We start from the raw sequence: 22353 nt of genomic DNA, 5'->3' as shown, positions 1-22353 counted from the left end.
CAACTGTACAACCGGCACACGTGACGAGCTACACAAAGGCTGCATGTGATTTCCTGGGCAAGAAATACCATTTGTAGGAAAACCATCAGCACACAAAACAGTCAGCGCTCTTTTGCTAGATCAAGCTAGATCAGTAAACTATGGCTAAGAAACAATTAACAGTGCACGCCTATACAGGTCTGCTCTCACTGAGTTCAATGTGCTTACTTCCAGGTAAATGTATATCTATCTACATAAAATTATTTTGAGGATGCTTTTAAGGGTGGAACCCTCTAGAGGTATATAGGACTGCAGTGTAAATTTTTAAATTTAACCTGAACAAATTAAGTAATAATACGGGTCAATAAACTACTACTACTACTATTACATAGCACTGTCAACGTATCTGGTGCATTCTAGAGTAGCATAGGCTAAGGACACAGGTTCCTGCTCCACAAGACTTACAACACTAAACACTTACTACAAAATTTACAAACTGATGCGGAAACAGGCTGGAACGAAATTGTGGTTCAAAAAGTTCAGAAGTTGTAGAAGCTGGAACAAACAGACCTGCCCATCCCTCTGCTGGACAGAAAGCTGACACTGTCAAGCGAGCAGATCATGCAAGCGGAAAGGAGCTTTCAAAATTCGTAGTCACGGTGTAGAGCACCATCACAGGAAAACTGTTTTTTTTCAGGTGGACTCCATATCAAGGGTCATAATGTTTGACTTGACCCTCAGTCAGTATTTTCCTGGAGGGGTTTGAGAGTCCCCACTGCCCCTGCCTTAGATTGGCCAATGGCACAGCAACATCGCCCCCTCGCGACAGAAGACCCCGAACCAGCAGGCACCTACATCAAAGGCACTCACATCACCGGGCGCATATCAAAAGAATGCCGAGTCATAGCAGCCTGTCAAGAAGGGAGCGCCAGCTGCAAGAGCTAAACAAGAACTATTTATGCGGGCTAATGGTTTATACTGAAAACAAGGCCGCTCCAAAAGGAATCAGCGCAACAGAGGTGGCATGGCTGCCAAATCACCAGGTTGGTTCAGTGTTAGCTTTGGCCTCGTTCTGACTCAGGGAGTCAACCAGTGTCAGGGCTGTACCACTCAGAATGCAGCTAGGGTGCTTGCATGATGGAATGCTCTTTCATACACAGCAACTTTCCCAGAAAACACTAGCATGTCTTGCAGAAGGCGAGACTAAACACCTTTCTCCGTGACAGCCTATGGTCTATAATGCAAATCTGGCCAGCAATCCAAAGTGGTACAGTCTGCACATGCTAGTTTACTGTTCTAGCAAGGAGAACTAGATCTCTGTTTATTTGTTCTAGGGATTGCCAGCGTCTATATCCTCGGGGGAAACTCTGTTCCCCAGATAGTGATCTGGAGGCCAGAAGGAAGTGAGGTTTCCCCCATAAAATGATCAGCCTTACAGACAGTCGGATTCTATACCAACTGGCATCATCAAACAGTGATGTCTCCAGTTATGGCCCCCATGTATTCAGATAGAGCTGGGGCATGACGGAATCCAAGAGAGCACTCTAACATTAAAAGCATGGAATCTTCCTCTGAATTTACAAGTCAGGAGACAGTTTTCCCCCTTTCAAGTCAACCTGTGGACAAACATTTTAACCACCTCACGATGAAACTTTTGCAGGGCCACTGGAGGACCAAATAACATTGATCTGGTTGTAGAATTGGGACTGCTGGTGAACTGCAGTTGCATGCTTTAGTAAGAACTACGTTCAGGAATTGCACTTCCAAAACAGTGCAATGCTGAGCATGCTTACTCGGAAGGAAGGCCCAGTACATTCAAGTGCACTTGGTTAGACTCCACAGCTTTGCCATTATAATCATCATTCATTGTGCAGCACCATGAACATACATGGCACTCTATCAAAGGAATCAAAGCAAGATATGGAGGTCCCTGCCCCAAGTAGATTGCAAATTAAATTTCCAAAGTGGAGAGGACAAGGGAGGGAGGAGAGTAGCAAGGAGGGTGGCTGTAAGAGTAAGATATGCTCTATTGGTGCAATCCAATGCATGTTTAGACAGAAAAAGTCTTACAACTCCCAGCATTCCCCAGCCAGCCATGCTGCCTGGGGCATGCTGGGAGTTGTTGGACTTTTTCATGCATTGGACTGCAACCTAAGGAGCTTTGGGGCCTATTCTTAATACCATGAATAATCTTAATATCATGATTCTTCTTTTTATCTTTTGTTCATTTCATGTCTTGTTCACTGCTCCAGAATCTGTTTAGATGTGGAGCAGTATACAAATGTTGCAAATAAATAAATACCAGGACCATCTCCTGCACAAGCCCCACTGAGACAGGAAGTGAATGCAGGGGCAGCTGTGCTCCCATTCATTTTAGCAGGGCTTGCATCAGAGACATTCCAAGTGGACTGGGACCTTGGAGGCTAAGGAGCACTCCATTCAGTCAGTGTGCTATTGTTATTATCTCATTTGTATGGAATTCAGAAATAATCCTTGAAGGAAATGCTCCTGTTTCAAGGACATTGTTTGCTTTTCCCCCATCGTTCAAACTGCCGAGTATTGTTGCTGAGAAAAAAAGAAAGCCATTTCGCCCTACCTAGTAGGGCCTCTGGGATATGCAGCGTTGTTCGGAATGTAGTTACGGGGTATCCTTGGTTAAACACTGCTCTTCTTCTGCACTACTGCAGCATGCACCCTGCCTATCTTACAGGGCTGCTGAGAAGCTACAACACTTCTCTAGGCTTCAGAAAGAAAGAGGGAAAGGAAACAGTGACAAAGGTAAATAGGGGAAGAAGACGTGTTCAGTTCAGTTACATGTTCTTCAGTTTAATTTCAGCCCTGGAAGGAGGACTACAGGGTTCCAGTCTCCACTTGCCCATGGAACTCACAGGATGACTTTGGGCCAGTCACTGACTCTCAGCCTAACCTACCTCACAGGGTTGTTGTGAGGATAAAATGGAGAGGAGGAGGACCACGTAAGCCGCCTTGGGCTCCTTGCAATAGGAAAAAAGGCGGGATGTAAAATGTAAGAATACAATAAATAATAAACGTGAATTAACTTGGTTGTTTTTCTTAGACTTAGTTTAAGCCAGTCTTCCCCAGCCTGGTGCCCTTCAGTTCTGTTGGACGGCCAATGGCCATGATCGCTGGGAATGATGGGAGTTGCAGTCCAATACAACTGTAGGTTGAGGAAGGCTGGCCTAGACGAAAGCTATTTTGTAGGGTGGGCACCTCATGTATTTTACTCTCCATCCAAACAAGGAGAGGGGAGAAACCTGCTTTCTTTCAGTGGAACATTACTGCAGCAGTTTCACAGGCTGGAACTACACTTTACAGCTGACGTGGGCCATCTCCTCCTCTCTCCTGGAACATCTAGGAAGGCAAAATGCATGACACGACATCATGCTGTGAGTTTGCTCAGTCCCGTAAGCAGCATCCGATGGAATGGTGCAGTGATGGGCAAACACGTAATACAATGATAACATGTTGGACGTTTTATCTTTCTAAAGTGAGAGGAGGGCTGTTGCTTTCAGTACTGGCCAAAACGTGTCAGTCCACCCCTGCACAATATTGTTAAAAAAATAAAAATAAAAATACAGACATGCAAGCGAGAAACAGGTTAAAACTGCCACACTTCCCAGAAGGCCGATCCCCACAGTGGATTAAATTCCAGGCCCACAACAACACAACAAAGGAGAATGCCAGACTTGTTGAACGTTGACTTCGCCAGAGCTTCTTGCTAGTGTCCAAATGAGCAAGATCAACAGCCAGTCTGGGTTAACTCGTTGCTGAGGACATTTCAGCAAGGAGCATTCCCACTGTTTGGGAAGCAGCTTCCAGTTTTAGCAGGAAAAGTTTCCCAGTGAACTTTTCAGCATGAAAAGCATAAAATACAGAGCCTACGGTCACAGGAAGAGTAATGTTAAACATCAGCATTGGTCAGCCTGCAGAATTATTCTTTGCTTATTTATATATCCATCCCATCAGCTGATACAAGATGAGGACAGACATATACAGTGTAAGAAACTTGCAGACAACAGTGTCTTGTTGTACTGAAGTATTATATGAGGTTCAGGCCACCCAGCCTGCCTGAATTCTTTCCTGCCAGCAGCACACAACCCTTCCTCTTCCTAAACCCTGCAAGAGGCTTCTTCCCCCAGCTTTTCCTGCAAAGCAGTATGGATTTTCAACATTCCATGGCTGACCCTTCCTCCTCAGAAGTCAGAATGTTTGCAAACATTCCATGGCATCACAGCATCTCAGCCAAGACCTGTGGCTTTAAGATGATGAGGATGAGGATGAATATTGTTATTTCTATAACCCCATCAGTGTCCATGTGTGACAGCTGCTAAAAAAAGCTAGGCCTGCACCCTACCACAACTGGTTTAGACTTGACAATCTACAGGCAGATCAAATAAAAGTTTAAAAAGTTAAAAAAAAGAAGAAGTTAGTCTCAGGTTTGGTGCGTCTCCAAGGAAATATATTTCCCAGCAGTGGAAAACAGAGATTTTGTTGTCCTTCTCTAAGTTTTTGATAGCATAATTAAGATAATATTCTGGATAAAGAGAAAGAAATACACCCAGGGACATTTCAAGTTTCATTATGTTTGGTACAACATGTGCAAAGAAGGCAAAAATCGGTCCTTGAGGCATTGTGCTTTCCTATTCAAGCTATAAGGAAATCTTTGGAGCAGTATAACGTTAATGTTGCAATCAAAAGCAATAGAACTCAAATACGTGCATATGTACAAAACTGGTATATCGATCTATACGCACACACAGACACAAAACAAATTTTGGATCCCCCTCTCCATAACAACTGATCAAGTAACACATTAAAGCAGTCACCTGGAAAGGCCTCAAGTGGCACATGGAGAACATCAATAGTAGCAGCAACAGAAGGGAAACGGGGGAAGTGATGTAATCAGAAGCAGAAATGAGGGCTAGAATCTTGATGCTGAAGCAAACCATAAGAGGAAGGAAGTGGAGGGGCTTAAAGAGGGCTGGTGTGGTCATAACGATGGGAAGGCATAGAGGAGATGCTCTGTGCTGCCTGGAAAGGGGAGATCGCTGTCCTGATAATGATGCTATAATTATCCCCCAATTTCCACCTTAAATCTTAGTGGCTCCTCCAAGCAACATCCAAGCTACAGTCAGGTTATTTTTTATTATTATTATTATTATTAATTTCATTTCTACAGTGCCCCACAGCCAAAGTCATCTAGTAGCTGAAGTCCAAATACCACGGCTAGAACAAAAGTCAGTTTAACAGCCAAGTAGCACTGCCAAGCTGTAAATGCAGGCAGGATCCTACAAAACGTTCCTGGGATTTTTGACTTGCCAAGCATGTTCACCTCCCTCTCTAAAGCAAACCTGTCGGGATGGGATGCGTGGATCTACATTTTCTCCTTCCCTCGTGTATTTGGGGTGACCCACTTAAATGGACTAGCAGGGCTGCTAAAAAGGAGCAGCACTTCCCACGGTTATTCCCAACTTCCTGACCAGGCTTTGCCCTTGTGCCGCTTCAAAACAACAATTTGAGCTACCTGCATTAACAGGAGACTATGCTTTTCTCCACTCGGTGGAGAAACCTTCACCTGCTGCCAACTGCTGTGGATCAACCTGCTAATAATGGTACAAGAGCAGGCCACATCGGGTTTTCCTGGTCAGCTGGCAAATCATGAATTTCACGGTCACAAGACACAGCAGCGGCCACTAGCTTAAACAAAGCTTAAAGGAAGGAAGGAAGGAAGGAAGGAAGGAAGGAAGAAAGAAACGGGGAGAATTAGACCAGGGGTGAGAAGCCAACCACCAATCATTTGGTGGCTTCCTGTCTTTTGCACAATTTTCCCCAACTCTAGAAGGTCGAAATGACTCTCACTTACCGGCAGGAAGAGACCGAACCTAAAACAGGCAGGTATTTCTGGTCTCTTTGACCCCGCTCCATTGGCCCACCACCGGAATGGGCAAGAGCGTCTCCGAACTTGCATCCAGCCCTGGGCTGAAAGAGGTTCTGCACCCCTGGATCACGAGTCGAATCCCTGGAGGAAAAGGCCGACCGGCAGCCAGGATGGCTGAGCAGAGCCTCCAGGACCCGGGGCAGTCTACCTTTGGCGCTCAGTCACGCGGAGGAGCAGCACGGGGGCAGGGCCGTCGTTCTCAGCTTCTGCTCGGGAGCGCCTCCGAGGCGCCCCGCGGGCCGCTGCTGGAGGCGGATCACGGGGGCAGATGGGGCTGCTTGGGCCCGAGCAGGGGCTGCACGGACGCGCATTGGGAAAGAAGCCCTGCCTGCCTGCCTGCCTGCCTGCCCATCCCATCCCTGCCCGGGGTTGCTATCGAACTGCCTCCCCCTTGACGACCAGGCGCGGCCGCGCCCGCCCGGCGGGAATCCCCGGGGCCCTCCGCCGGGCGCGCCCGCAGCCGCTCCCCTCACCTGTCCTCCCCGAGGTCGCCTCTCCCGGCTCCTGCGGCCGCCCCGCGCCCCGCGCCCGCGGCGCCCGCTGCAGCCATCGCGCCGCCCGATCAGCTGTGCAGCAGCAGCCGCGGAGAGCCCTCGCCGCGGCCCCCGCGGCTTCACGGGAGTTGTAGTGCGCCCAGGGGGCGGCGGCGCCCGGAGCCCAGCGCGGCGGGGAGCTCGAGAGGACTACAAGCACCCGGAAGCGCTGCAGCCCTGTGCATGGCGGGAGTTGTAGTTCGGGGGGGGCCGTGGAGGAGCGGCCCGCGAAGGGGAGGAAACTGAGCGGTCCCCGAAGCGCGGCCCGCCGTCGCTCTCATCTGCACGCAGCAGTTACACCGTTATCATAACTACTGGGACGCATGACACCAGTGGGCACCAGTAGTTATGATAACGGCATGATAACGGTATAACTCCAGGAGACCCTGGAGAAGATGCTGATGCTAGGGCAAGTGGAAGGCCAAAGGAAGAGGGGCCGACCAAGGGCAAGGTGGATGGGTGATATTCTGGAGGTGACGGGCTCGACCTTGGGGGAGCTGGGGGTGGCGACGGCCGACAGGACGCTCTGGCGTGGGCTGGCCCATGAAGTCACGAAGAGTCGGAAGCGACTGAGCGAATAATCAACAAACGGTATAACCGCTATGTGTAGATTCAGCCTTCTTTTAAATAAATGCAAAGGGCAAATGAGCAGTTGCTTTGCATGCAAAAAGCAGAGCTTTAAAATTATTATTATTATTAATTTTTATTTTAATTGGTGATGATCTAGGCTGGTGGACAAAAAAGATAAGGATTTTACAACTTGATGTTTTTAAAGTCTGCTTGGCGTGTAAGGATTCCCTTGAGGTTATTAACTTGACCAATGGTTTTCAAACTGTATTCTGGGAACTTGGAAGTTTGATTTCTCAGTGAATTCATTAAGAACAGACAGTTTCTCTGGTAGGACAGCTTGCCTGTCGCTATCCATCCTTCCCTGCAATGTGCCCTCACAAGAAAGTGCTGCCTGCCCAACCCTTCTGTGATATCATAGCAGCTTAGCCAATCACAGCCAGAGGCCAGCAACACATCCGTTAGAGCGGTGGTTTAGGGAACAGGAGTGTTGGACTGAGTTGAAGTTCCTGGCTCCCTGTCAGATGGATGGCTGATAAGCTGTGGCATAAAGGGCATCACGGCCCTGTCTCCACTCCTGCCAGAGCTGCTGAAGATATTTATGTTACACAGCTGTGCCATGTGGCCCACCAAGGGGATTTGCGAGAATGAGGCCTGCAAGGGGAAGCACCCATGCAGAGATCTCTGGTGCTTGGACCCTCCCATAAATTCTTCCATAAAGTTGTTAATGGAGCTGAAGACGATAATTAGCTTCTCAAGTTTCTAAAACCTAACGGGTTAAATCTCTCTCTTTTACACACACACACACAGCCACAGGTAGGCCATGCATTCAGCCCAGTTCTTGAAGCATGACAAGCAGCTCCTATAAAAAGAAAGAACATGCCCCACCCCCATGCTCCTAGCATCATGCTGGAGAACAAGAGCCGCCTCGGTTTCCCTCACCACCAACAGCCACTGAAATAGCAAACTGTGATATAATATCTGCCGTTGCAGAAAACACAGATGCTCTAGAGGAGGCCAAGAAGGGATCAGGCAAGAGCACCGCCTGCTCTCTGGCATCTCACTGGCACTCTGCAGCTGTCTGGAGAGCCATTAATAGCGTCAGTGTCGGTAGGGGTTAAAAGAAGATCTGCGTGCAAATTAAGAGGGCACAAGACAGATCCATGTGAATAACAGAAATCTTCACCTTGACGGTGAGGTCTGGCAGGGATGAGGCAACCTTTTTATCCAGGTTCTTCCCTTGGTCTTCCTGGCGTCTGTGTTTCTCTTATAGTCTGGAAAGGACTACAGTGCCGGGGAAGGCAACCAGTCAATGGTACTCTTAAACATAGGCTGGATTACTGCAATGTGTTGTACGTGGGGCTGGTTCAGAAAAAGCAGTCAGTACAAAACGGAACAGCTTCAGGGCACGAAGAGGGAACTTATTTTGCCTGAGTAGAAAGAACTCCAGCGGCTACTGGTCTGTTTCCAAGTGCAATTCAAATTGCTAGCACTCATCTTTAAATCCCTGCATGGCTTGGGACCCTGATACTTTATGGAACGTCTGGTTCCACAAGAACATAGGAAGCTGCCTTATATGGAGTCAGACGATTGGTCCATATCTCTCAGTATTGTCAGCACTGATTGGCAGCCGTGGCTCTGCAAGGTGTCAGACAGGGAACTTTCCCAGCCCTACCTGGAGATGTTGGAAATTGAAACTGGGACCTTTTCCATGTAAAACAGATGTTTGTTTGTTTATTTATTGCATTTATATCCTGCCTTTTTTCCTCTGTAAGGAACCCAAGGTGGCGTACATAATCCTCCTCTTCATTTTATCCCCACAACAACAACCCTGCGAGGTAGGTTGGGCTGAAAGTCTGTGACTGGCCCAAAGTCACCCAGTGAGCTTCCATGGCCGAGTGGGGACTAGAACCCGGATCTCCCGACTCCCAGCCTCACACTCTCGCCAGTACACCATACTGGCTCTCTGTTCTACCACTGACTTGTTCTACCACTGACTTATGGCCCTTCCACATTAACCTGCCCATGCCCTACAATAATCTTTGAAGGCCTTTCTTTGGGCACCCCCACCACCTGAGGTGAGGCAGATGCCTACTGTGGAGAAAACCTTATTTGGGACACACCATTTAAGGAACTCTTTCCCTAGGGCTTACATTAATCACCTCTCTTTCCAGGTACGCATCAAAAACCTTTTTATTTTCCTGGGCTGTCACTATCTGAGTTGTTTTATTATCTGCTTTTATTGCTGCTTTCATTCTGCTAGTTTATTTGTTATTTGATTGACTGTATGTGTGTGTGGTGGTGGGGTTGGTATTTTTCTGATTTTATATTTTTACTGTAACCTCCGTGGTAATCCTCGTACAGAAGTCAAAGTCAAATCACTAAATAATAAACAGTTTCATGGAATGTGGAGCTTGTAGGTCAAAGCAGCAGGAGGAATGGCTGGTCAGCTGGTAGGCTGATTAGAACGCTGCAGGACCCATAATCCATAACGGGGTGGTAGCTTGCACGAGGTGATCCTACCCATCCTTTAAGATCAGCTCTCATGTGTACTATTGCCTTCAGAAGCGTGGCTGGTGGGAAAGAACAAAGGGGCTTTCTTGGTGGTAGCATCCCGTGTGTGGAACTCCCTGCCACAAGAGGTTATATAATCTTCCTCTTGAGCTGTGCTCCACCTGCAAGTGTCTATCTTAAACAAGCATTTGACTCTGCTGTTGCTGAATTTTATGTATTGGTCATTGTTTTCATTTTTTGTGTGTTTGCTGCTGTTTTTAGCTTGTTAATATATTTTAATTATTGTTATTGCTTTATTGGATTGCATCCAGTGGTGTCATTCTGCCAGTGGAAGGGAATCGCTGGTGGAATGGATTTCTCCTTCACCCCGTGTGCCCCCCAAATCTGCTTCAGAGGGTTGGGGGACCCTCCAAAGCAGATTTGGGACACACCTGGGCGCTATGAGGAGGGGGGGAGGAGAGGACAGGGGAGTCCCATTGCATGAGTGGACTTCCACTCATGCGAGGGTTGGAGCCAACCCATTGTTTTTATATTTTGTAAGCCACTTCGAGCTACTCTTTTTTTGGAAGAAGAAACCTGGATAATATAAAAATAAATAAACAACATAAACAAATATAGGCAGCCATTTACCAGTCCTTAGCAGCAATCCACAGTTGCCGGCAGCAGCATGGAAGGTGTTTTAGTCCACGCCACTGCGCTGATGTGTGTACAAGGAATGCCCAGTTTTATGGGCACACTATGTTTAGCTGATTAATTGGTCAGATGAGTCGATTTTTAAAAGTTAGATAGATTTAAAAAGTGCCCCAATTAATTGGACTGCTTATTAAAACAATTATTATTTGATATATGAAAACCACAGGTTGGCAATTTCATTTTAGGAGACACTTCCCATCCCCTACGCAGGAGGGAAAATCCTTTTCCAAGTCGGTGTCTGCTGCATTCATTTCATTTCTTTCATTTCTATGCCACCCAATAGCCGAAGCTCTCTGGGCAGCTCACAAAACATTACAACCCCTAAACACAACATAACAAAAAAGATAATATAAAAAACTTTTAACATACACCATTTAAAAACAATTTAAAACAGCTAAAACATAGTTATGATAAGGTACCGTGACCTGATCAAACAACTGACACTAAAAACCCATGTGATATCAAATGCCTGGGAGACGCTGCAAAGATAACAATCCTGGTGTCAGGCAGACCTCATGGGGAGAGTATTCCAGAGTCAGGGGGCTGTCGCTGAGAAGACCCTCTCCCTTGTTGCCATCCTTCAAGCCTCCTTCAGAGGAAGACCTCAGATGTGATAATAGTGTAGGTTCATATCGGCAGAGGCACTCCATCAGTAATTTTGATCCCAAGCCATGTAGATCAAAACAAGCACCTTGAATTGGGCTCAGAAACATACAGGCAGCCAGTGCAAACGGGCCACAAGCAGTGTTATACGTTCAGACCTCTTGGCCCCTGCTATCCAACTGGCTGCCACATCGTATGTGTGCATAATCTAAAAACAAAGGAAGTATTCCTTTTTCTTCAGAACTATTGTTTTATTCATATGCAGATTTAATTGATTAGTTGGAAGTTATGCCATCAAGCAATCAAGATTTCTGTAACTGGGTGACAGCCCTATACAGCGACAATTACAGGGTTAGTTTGCACTGCAATGTCATTCAGCCAGGAAAGAGCGTGAAGTTTGTATATATATTGGCTCTGCCCATATGGTGGTTCCTTCACTCAGCAGCTGCTTGTACTAAACATGAATTTCCTTAAGTAACACTTTCTCCCATTTCATGCTGTGTCCTGGGCACATCTGGAGATCTGAGTTCAAATCCTCCATGTTCTGTGATCTGCTCAGAAATCATATGTTGATGGGTGGCTATACAAATTCTTTCTCTTTGTGCACACACACAAAAATTCAGTAAATAAATAAAAATAATAAAACAGTAAATAAATAACCAAAAAAATCAAGGGTAGTATCTGGGTCTTAGCTTTGGTCCCATTTCTGATCAGAATTACTATTGCTGGATCAGAGTAAAATCTATCTCATTCTGATGTTGGGCTAGAGCTATCTACTCCAACATCCAACACCTTGTTGACATGGCTAATATTTGCAGAAGCCCTCTTTGCACGACATTTCTGATGATCAGTCAGGATGACCTTGTAAACGTTTGTGTGTAGTCCCTGATAGGAAATGCTGTTGTGTAAGAATAGCTCCACCCAGTGGCTTGAAAGGAATTGTAAAGCAGAGGTCTTGAATCCTGCTTAACGTCTATCATGCAATAGACTGTCTCCAAAAACTCACCCAATTACAACACAATCCTATACATATCTACTCAAAAGCAAGCCCCATTGATTTCAATGATCAATACCTGAGAGAGCACCTTCTTCCTTACCAACCTGCCCAGTCACTGAGGTCATCAGAAGGTATGTTCCTGGTAGTTCCACATGGACCCATGGCCCAGCTGGAGTCCACCAGGAAAGGGCCTTAAGTGTGGTGGCCCCCTTACTGTGGAACTCCCTGCCTTTGGCAGTCAGGCAGGCGCCAACATTGTGTTACTTCTGGCACCTCCTGAAGTCATCGTTATTTTGGGAAGTCTTCCTTGAGTGACCAGCCGTGGTTTATTAAATTCGGTCTTATCAGAACTTGTTTCTTTTTAAAATGTTTGAATGGTTTTAACATGGTGTTTTATTTTTTTATCTCTGCTGTTTGCTGCTCCTCAATCTTTGGATGTGGAGCAGTATACAAATATTTTGGGCTCCATTAATAGAAGTATAATCAAGGCCTTTTTAAATGAACAATGCAAAGAAATCGAAGAAAACAACAGAATGGGAAAGACTAGAGATCTCTTCAAGAAAATCGGAGATATCAAGGGAATTTTTTGTGCAAAGACGGGCATGATCAAGGACAAAGAAGGCAGGGACCTAACAGAAGCAGATGAGATTAAGAACAGGTGGAAAGAATACACAGAAGAACTATACAGGAAAGTTCTTAATGTCCCTGATAGCCAGGATAGTGCGGTCACTGAACTTGAGCCAGACATCCTCGAGAGTGAAGTCAAGTGGGCCTTAGGAAGCATTACTAACAAAAAAGCTAGCTGAGATGACAGTATTCCAGCTGAGCTATTTAAGATCCTAAAAGATGATGCTGTTAAAGTGCTGCACTCAATATGCCAACAAATTTGGAACACTCAACAGTGGCCACAAGACTGGAAAAGGTCAGTTTACATTCCAATTCCAAAGAAGGGCAACGCCAAAGAGTGTTCAAACTATCGCACAATTGCGCTCATTTCACATGCCAGCAAGGTTATGCTCAAAATCCTACAAGCTAGGCTTCAGCAGTATGCGAACTGAGAACTACCGGAAGTACAAGCTGGGTTTCGAAGAGGCAGAGGAACTAGAGATCAAATCGCCAACATTCGCTGGATCATGGAGAAAGCAAGAGAATTCCAGAAAAACGTCTATTTCTGCTTCATTGACTATGCTAAAGCCTTTGATTGTGTGGATCACAACAAACTCTGGCAAATTCTTAAAGAGATGGGGGTAACAGACCACCTTACCTGTCTCCTGAGAAACCTGTACGAGGGTCAAGAAGCAACAGTAAGAACCAGAGTTGGAACAACCGATTGGTTCAAAATTGGGAAAGGAGTACGACAAGGCTGCATATTATCGCCCTGCTTATTTAACTTATATGCAGAGTACATCATGAGAAACGCTGGGCTGGATGAATCACAGGTCGGAATTAAGATTGCTGGGAGAATTATCAACAACCTCCGATATGCAGACGATACCACCCTAATGGCAGAAAGCGAAGAGGACCTAAAGAGCCTCTTGTTGAGGGTGAAAGTGGAGAGTGCAAAAGCTGGTTTGAAACTCAACATTAAAAAAACGAAGATCATGGCATCTGGCCCCATCACTTCCTGGCATATAGAAGGGGAAGAAATGGAAACAGTGACAGATTTTATTTTCTTGGGCTCCAAGATCACCGCAGATGGTGACTGTAGCCATGAAATTAAAAGACGCTTGCTCCTTGGGAGGAAAGCTATGGCAAAGCTAGACAGCATAGTAAGAAGCAGAGACATCACCTTGCCGACAAAGGTCCGTCTAATCAAAGCTATGGTTTTCCCAGTAGCAACGTATGGCTGTGAGAGCTGGACTATAAGGAAGGCTGAGCGCTGAAGAACTGATGCTTTCGAACTGTGGTGCTGGAGAAGACTCTTACGAGTCCCCTGGACTGCAAGGAGGTCAAATCAGTCCATCCTAAAGGAAATCAACCCTGACTGCTCATTGGAAGGACAGATACTGGAGCTGAAGCTCAAATATTTTGGCCACCTAATGTGAAGAGAAAACTCTCTGAAAAAGACCCTGATGCTGGGAAAGACTGAAGGCAAACGGAGAAGGGGACGGCAGAGGATGAGATGGCTAGATAGCATCACTGATGCAATGAATATGGACTTGAGCACGCTCTGGGAGAGAGCACAGGACAGGAAGGCCTGGCGTGCTATGGTCCATGGGGTTACGAAGAGTCGGACACGACTGAACGACTGAACAACAACAAATCACATATAAACATGTGATTCCAAATCACATGACGTACTACTTCCCCTCTACTCAGCACTGGTTAGGCCTCATCTGGAGTACTGTGACCAGCTCTGGGCACCACCCTTTAAGAAGGATGCAGACAAACTGGAGAGGGTTCAGAGGAGGGCAACAAAGATGATCAGGGGACTGGAAACAAAGGCCTATGAGGAGAGACTGAAAGAACTGGGCATGTTTAGCCTTCAGAAGAGAAGACTGAGGGGAGATCTGATAGTGCTCTTCAAGTGCTTGAAAGGCTGTCCCAGAGAAGAAGGCCAGGATCTCTTCTCGATCATCCCAGCGTGCAGGACACGGAATAATGGGCTCAAGTGACAGGAAGCCTGATTCTGGCTGAACATCAGGAAAAACTTCCTGACTGTCAGAGCAAGACGACAATGGAACCAATTCCCTGGGGAGGTGGTGGGCTCTCCCACACTGGAGGCATTGAAGATGAGGCTGGACAGCCACTTGTCAGGGATGCTCTGACTTGGATTCCTGCATTGAGCAGGGGGTTGGACCTGCTGGTCTTCTAGGCCCCTTCCAACACTACTATGCTATGATTCTATGAATATTGTAAATAAATAATAATGAGCATTAAGTGGCTGTTAGGACCACAGCCTAAATTATGGAAGGCATGAGCTTTTGTAATGTCCAATGACAGTAGGAATGAAACCTCTGTAGCAGCAGTGGCTTCAGGGAGGGAGGAAATGTTCAGAAGAGCACCGTTGAAACTGATTCTGATTGTTGTACAACTTGCACAGCACTAAGCAACAGTGGTGTGGCGAGGTCATTTTAGATCCTGGACTTGATGATCATACAGGGGTCCGCTTTAGATGGCCATGTGTATTATTTCAGTTGTGAAGCACACAGCTCACATTTCTCTTCCCCCTTTCTACTGCCAGTCCATGTTTTGAAACTGCTTCTACATTCCTGATATGTGCGATAACAGAGCAAAACTGTTTGCCCACCCTGGTTTTTAAAAAATCCATAATACCCTGAGCATGTGCAGTTCTGCAACAGTAGCCCCACAATGACTACAGGAATAAAATATGTGGAGTTTCTGCGGTTGCAGCTCTCTGGCTGGTCTTTGGGGGCTGCACCATTGCTCAGTAATGCTTATTTGATCCACACTTCAGCCTCCTGTGGCATTTTATAAAATTTGCAACAGGAAGTATTACTTCTGATAGGGCAGATTTCTTCTCTCGGTTGCCCTCCTCAGGGCGGAACGATGAGTTGACCAAAGTCATCACTGACCTAGTAGCATGCAGGCATTCCTCTCTCTTCCATTTCATGCCATGGCTGGTAGTCAGGATTATTTATTTTTAAAATGTCTCTTTAAAAAAAAGAGCATTTATTGCATTTCTATACCGCCTTTCTGAGATCAACGAAGGCAGTTTACAGAGGTTGGGACATCTTCAGAGGGGGTTCAGAGGAGAGCAACGAAGATGATCACGGGACTGGAAACAAAGCCCTATGAAGGGAGACTGAAAGAACTGGGCATGTTTAGCCTTGAAAAGAGAAGACTGAGGGGAGACAGGAAAGCACTTTTGAAGTACTTGAAAAGCTGTCCCAGAGAGGAAGGCCAGGATCTCTTCTCGATCATCCCAGAGTACAGGACACAGAATCATGGGCTCAAGTTACAGGAAGCCAGATTCCGGCTGAACATCAGGAAAAACTTCCTGACTGTCAGAGCGATACGACAATGGAACCAATTCCCTAGGCTCTCCCACACTGGAGGCATTCAAGACGAGGCTGGACAGCCATCTGTCAGGGATGCTTTGACTTGGATTCCTGCACTGAGCAGGGGGTTGGACTCGATGGTCTTATAGGCCCCTTCCAACTCTACTATTCTGTGATTCTATGATATAAAACCCACAATCAAATAAAATCATAGTAAAACATTGAAAATGACATTAAAAGCCATAACAATGATTTTAAAAGCCAAGGGCCCAGCCCTATGCATATTTAGATGGAAATAAGTCCTACAACTCCCAGCATGCCCCAGCCAAGATTGCACCCCCAAAAGATGTGTCTCTTGACCCCTTTCCTGAATGCAGAGAGAGTGGGAACCAGTAATAATTCCACAGGAATGCTTTCAATAGCTTGGGGACAACACAGGAGAAAGCCTTTTCCTCAGGCCCGACAAATTGGTGTCTGCAAGTGAGGGTGTCCCCTATTTATCTTAATAACTGAGCAGGTTCATACCAAGATGGGCGGTTCCTCAGTTAACCAGGCCCTAAGCAGTTTAGGGTGCAATCCTATGCATGTTTAAACAGAAAAAAGTCCTACAGCTTCTAGCATGCCCCAACCAGCCATGCTGGTTGAAGGTCTTTCAGTACTGGAGTGATATGATCATGATACCGCTCTCCACCCACCAAAGTGGCTCCCAGGGTGGTATACAAAACATAAAATCACACATACAATATAACAAAAAACACAATAAAACATCAGTCCTTAAAATGGCGTGGAATTAAATCCTTCTGCATTCTTCTCACATCTATATATAAAACGCAAGTAAATCAGTAATTAACACAACACAACCCATCCCTGTGGAAAATAAAGCAGACTCATTAAGGGGAAATCTATCACTAATCCCCTGCTCATGTTGAGCAGGAAGCAATAAAAGGGGCAGAACTACAACCAGGAAGCTTTCAATTAAAGTTGCAGGGCACCTTTGCTGAATGGGACTTGCTTATGAGTAATTATAGAAGGAATTTGGCCATGAGAAGTATTGCTGGATAACACATCACTATATTGAATGCTATGTGGTACCACTGTTTTAATTCTGCTTCCAGCTAATGGTGGAAAAACAATGCCACTGCAGCACTAAAGGACCTTTGCATGGAAGCAACTTAAATCTCACCTCAGCTATTAATTCACAGGGGGCCTTAGACAAGCTGTTACTTTTAATGTGGGAGGTGATAACAGAAAAGCTCATGTCCCAAGTAAAAATAGCAAAGGGGCAAAGGAGGTCCAGCTGATTGCATGTGAACATGGGGCTGTATCCAATTTTAGACTAACTTAAGTCCCATTCATTCCAGTAGGTCTACTCTAAGTAGGACTAACCATGGATACAACCCATAGGCATCGTTGATAAACTTTACAGAAATTAACACCAAAATTGCAAGCAAGTCAATTAGTAGAATGCTCTTGATTTATTTCAATGTTTACAAAAGTTGGTTTCCTTGTATCTGTCGGAAATACCAGGAAATGTTGATTATAAGATTCCCATTCAAGGGGGTCATTGGGCAGTTTGTTTTCTTTATTTGTGTGTCAAATCTTCCATGTTTTTTCATGCAGAAGACTTAAGTACTTGGTGTGAGTTGATAGACCCTGTGGTAGCCTTTCCCAACCTGGTGCCTGTTGGACTAGTCCAACACATCTGGAGGGCAACAGGTTGGGAAAGCCTGCTCTATGTGAATGATGATTTCTTTATATCATTTCTATACCTCCCAATAGCTGAAGCTCTCTGATGAATATAATACATGGTTCTGTTTTTGTTTTCGACTCCTGTTTTTCTGACAGACGATCTCCCAAAGGGTTAAGCCAAATCCCCACTCCCACCCCCATTGTTGCCTCTTATTCCGGCGGTGCCATCATCGGCATGTCCTTTCGCTGTGCCTGAAAGAATCTTAGCAGCTTTTGCCAGGTTGGCGAGCATCCCAGTGGTGTATCCAGCAAACAAGCAAGCCCTTGGCAAAGCAGAAGCAGGACCGTCGGTTGCGTCCAGGCCTATGTATTGCAAGCCATGGGAACGACATCCCCCAGGAGATCCCCTCATGTTCCTTGTAGAGCATCCCCAGAGCTGCGTGGCATGCAAGCTTCCACTGGCTTCCACCTGATGCTTTTGCGTTGTCACAAACATGTCAGGTCTATCGTTCAGCTCCCCCGAGCCGTTCCCTGATGCGCCATGTTCATTCAATGGAACAGCCTTGGTTTTACGACGACAGGCTTTTAGGACAGCTGTCAGCCTTTGGCAGCGGGAAGCAGATGGAAAAGGCTTGTCAATTTGTCTCTCAAGTGCTTCTTGTTCTCCTACCAACAGTGTCAACACAGAGGGATTAAAAGAGAGAAAGAGAGAGACAGAGGAAGCCTTACACATGGAATTTGCAGCCAGAAAGCCATGCCAGCAATTTCGCCTGCCCATTACATCTAGCTTAAAAAAAAAAAAAAATCAGCAAAAAATAGAGTTGAAAGGACTTCAGTGGGAATTCAAGTCCCTCCAACAGCAAGAATCCTGGTCACTTTACTTATTGAACTCAAATATTAAAAGCACCTAGTTTAAATGACGAGATGCATGTTGTTTTGAATGGTAAAAAAGGTAAAGTTGTCCCCAACCAGTCGTGTCCGACTCTAGGGTGTGGTGCTCATCTCCATTTCTAAGCCACACGTTTTTCTCACATATACACACCTTGTGCACACTTTCCCCTAATAGGCACATTTTGTGTGTTCTTTCCCCCTCTTAGCTCATTTAAAGGCTCCAGCGATGCAAATTTATATAAAAACCCTGGGGGGATCAAGATGAAAGAGCACATGGTTATTTCTCTGCGTTCCCCCTCCCTGCCCCCGGCCGTTTAACCAACAAAGACACTCATGCTAAAGTACAAAAAAAGGCAATAAACATTTATTTGATACAGCTGTGGGTTTCTTTTTAATACATACAGTACATAGATTTGTCTCTTCAAGGGTTTCAGTGGTGCTGATATTAATATTTATTTATTACAGTACTCAAGCTGAGGAATTATTTCGTCAATGATTACCAAAAGGACAGTTCGTCACAAATCCGGAGTTTATAAGATAGTTTACAGTTAAAACATTTTATTTTTTGTGGTTTTTTTTTTTTGCAAATAAACACTTTTTTATATATATTTATATATATTTATATATGGTTACAAGTGATAGATTGAAAATCTTTTTTTTTTAATTTTTCAAAATACACATATGCATTACTGTCTGGTATCGGGAGAAAAACAAAAACAAAACCCAAACAACCACAACCACGTTCGGAGATGCCCTGGAATGGGTACTAAAAAGAAAGAGAGGGGAAAAAAAAATGATTTCGCCTATATGTGTGCGAATCTAGAGTGAAGGCTGCTATCCTTGCTTGGGCACACTGAAAAGAATGGGACTCACACTGATGGGCAGCTCCTGATGGATTCTAGCCTTTCCTCCCCTTGATCCATACATCTGTGCAGTGGAGGCTGGTGGCTCCAACATCAGCGGGGCAGTGGATCCGCTCCGGGCTTCAGTCAGAACCCTAAAGAAGCTATCCGAGGTGCTTTGCTTTGCAGCTTGGATAGTTCCTTTAAAGTTCTGATTGAACCCCGGAGCGGATTCACTGCCCTACTGACGTTGGAGTCACCAGCCTCCACTGCATCTGTGGCAGTGTGGTCATTCCATCCCTCCCATTCAAAATTGCCCCCATGCACATGCAAGAGCCTCCCCGTTCATTTCGATGGACCGCCTTGTTCCCTGCACACGTTCCACTGGTATGCACAAATGGCCTCTTGATCAGGGCGATTGTCTCTAGTACTGAATGAATTGTTCTGGGCAGTGACATTTGGTCTCCATGGAGAACTGCAGTGGCAAGATGATCAAGTTCCCTGCACTGAAGTATAATAACAGGTGGCATCCAATGGTGTCCCAGTGCTAGCGCTAATGACGTTGCGCTAGCACTAACCAATGTTTGCGCAATGTAACTAGTGCTACAGGAAAAAGTGGTAATTTGCAGCTGTAACCTGCTATCAGCGCTGAATTTCAGCGGCGAATTGCTGCTTTTCACCACTGAGCTGGTTCCATTGTCCAGTGTTGATTTACGTTAGCACACTGTCAATAGTGCTAGCGGGAGCACACTGTTGGATCCTTCCCAATGTGCTAGGTTAGTATACACACGTTTACGGCAGCCTTGTCTTCGCCTTAACTTGCTGCTAAGAAGAAGGTGAGGCTAACAGATCTTAGTGGCTATTTTTCCCCCCAAAGAGTGCGTGACTACAGTGGGACTCATTCAAGAACATCCTAGTACATTTTGACTGATGCCCATGTCCAGTGCTTCTGTTTCTCCCACCGTAAGTGCATTACGCATATACACATTGCACTGCCAGATTTTTAATGCAACTGACAGTCCAGTCCTATGCTGAGCTGAGTGCACCAAAGTTCACTGATCTCAATGGGTTTAGGCTCAGCTTAACTCAGCATAGGACAGGATGTGAGATGCACACTTAGGCACATTGTTTTTTTGTAGTATGCAAATATGATTTCATGTGGAGAAACTGATTGTCAAAATACCTGAAAATCTCCAGATGGGATTCAAACTTTTTTCTCCATTGATCACAAGATGTTTCTGCAGAAATGCAACATCTGCATGGAAATGAGTCATGGTTTGTATCAAGTTGTGTCACTTGGGTTGAGTGACACGACTCCCCAAGCAGTCGTGTCACTTGAAACGGCTACTCGGGTTTCGCCACATTTAAAAGCTATCTATGCTTGTATTTTCCAAGATCACCCTGTGGCGGAGTTCCACATGGAACTTAAGCCATGGGAAGGCGTCAATACAATCAATTTCTCCCCAGTTTTGGATGATGTTTCGGGAGATCCGTATGAAACCGGGTCATTTGAAAGGTTCAGCATGAATTCAACGCTCTAATTTTTTAAAAAATAATTTTCCCTGGAGAAGGATCACAATAAGAATCGTCAATGGGACCACTTGACTCAGAAATCACCATGTGGTGGGAAAACATCTGCGTGAATGTCCTCGGCTTTAATAAGACAACAGTTCATAAACCAGGGCAGCCTTCCCAAACCTGGTGCTCTCCAAACATTCTGGTCTACAGCCTGCATGGCTGGCTGAGGCATGCTGGGAGCTGTAGTGTCTTCTGGAGGTCACCAGGTTGGGGAAGGTTGAGCTGGGATGTGTTCACATGTAACCTTTCAAGGACAGGAGTCTATTCCCACACCGACTCCAGCAATGAATCGCTTCTCCACTTTTGACGCCTGCCATTTCTGCTTGGATTAAATCATAGCTGCTGTCTTTGCTTTGCTCCCATGCAGAGAAGAAAATGCTGTGTGGCTATTCCATATTCCTTTGCATTGAGGGCAGGAAGATGGCAGATGGTGCCTTTGAAATGGACACTCTACCCAATTCTTTATGTCCAGGAAGACCCATGTAGGTAGACACCTCAACTATTCATGCCATCATTTACAAGCATTCCAGGGGAAACAGTAGTAAACGATCACTCCGGTAGTTCATTGCAGTAGTTTACTATGACAGTAAACTACTGCTAATTTAACACAAATTACTGCTGGTCAAGTAGGACTCTTACAGCGGTAAGATTACGTCCAGCAGGAAATGACCACCACAAAACAGTGTTAATCTGGGAATGCACTCTTATCCAGAGTGGATAGTGAACTTTTAGGAGCTGTATTTGTATCATGTATTGTATTTATATCCAACCTTTCCTTCAGGTAGCCCTATGGTCCTCCCCTCTCTACTTTATCCTCACAACAACCCTGCGAGGTAGGCTTGGCTGAGAGACAGTAACTGGCCCAAGGTCATGGCTGTGTGAGGATCTGAACTTGCAGTAGCATTTACACCAGGGGTGCAGAACCTCTTTCAGCCTGTGGGCCCAATCTCCTTTTGGAGAAGCTCTTGGGGGCCACATTCGGGGGGTGGTGGAGCTGAAGGCAAAAGGGGAGGTGGAAAAGAACCCCCCCGCCCAGCCTATTTTAGCTTCAAGCTCTCACTCCCAGTAACTAGGCCTTAGGAGAGACATTCCAGCTTTTTAGAATGGGGAAAAAAATGCACAAAAGTTGGGAGACACCAAACAAGGGTTGCTCAGGGAAAGGGGCTGGGGCCACGGGGAGGGGCATGGCTGTTTGGGGAACTCCAGAGGGCCAGACTGGGACCCAGTGGCCTGAAGTTCTGCATCCCTGATTTACACAGACGGCCCCATTAAGGTTTAACCATTCCCGGTTTCAGAAGTCAACAGCTGTGCCTGACTCCTGCACGGACGGCTGCCAGTTTCAAGATCAGCATGGGGCGAGGGAAGAAATGTACTGGAGAACAAGCAACGGGAACTCCCACCCCGCTATGTGATCAGGAACCTTCTCCATGAGATTATTTTCTGTTTTGCCTCTGGGCTGGTGGAGCTAAACTGGAGTCCAGAATGCCTGCTAGAGTAAGGAAGGATTGCAAATGGGCCATCCGATTCCACCATTTAGGTCCTCAGC

General features: G+C 45.8%; 1 protein-coding gene across 4 annotated transcripts in view; it reads right to left on the bottom strand.

Moving 5' to 3' along the window:
• The window catches only part of UCKL1 (uridine-cytidine kinase 1 like 1), a 53393-nt gene extending 46885 nt beyond the window's left edge, over positions 1 to 6508 (bottom strand). For 2 of the 4 annotated variants that reach the window (XM_084854413.1, XM_084854412.1), the window contains exon 1: positions 6412 to 6508. In XM_084854413.1, the coding sequence (XP_084710539.1) occupies positions 6412 to 6488 (77 nt within the window). In that variant the 5' untranslated portion in view covers positions 6489 to 6508. Of the gene's footprint in view, positions 1 to 5863 lie in introns of all 4 variants that reach the window. The other 2 variants (XM_084854415.1, XM_084854414.1) reach the window with 2 other exon arrangements.
• Between the last annotated feature and the right edge of the window lie 15845 nt (positions 6509 to 22353).

The sequence above is a fragment of the Heloderma suspectum genome, chromosome 4, assembly GCF_057233095.1.
Source record: "Heloderma suspectum isolate Gila_16-S chromosome 4, 16-S_ref, whole genome shotgun sequence".
NCBI classification, from domain to species: Eukaryota; Metazoa; Chordata; class Lepidosauria; order Squamata; family Helodermatidae; genus Heloderma; species Heloderma suspectum.
This window is presented reverse-complemented; position numbering and strand designations above follow the sequence as displayed.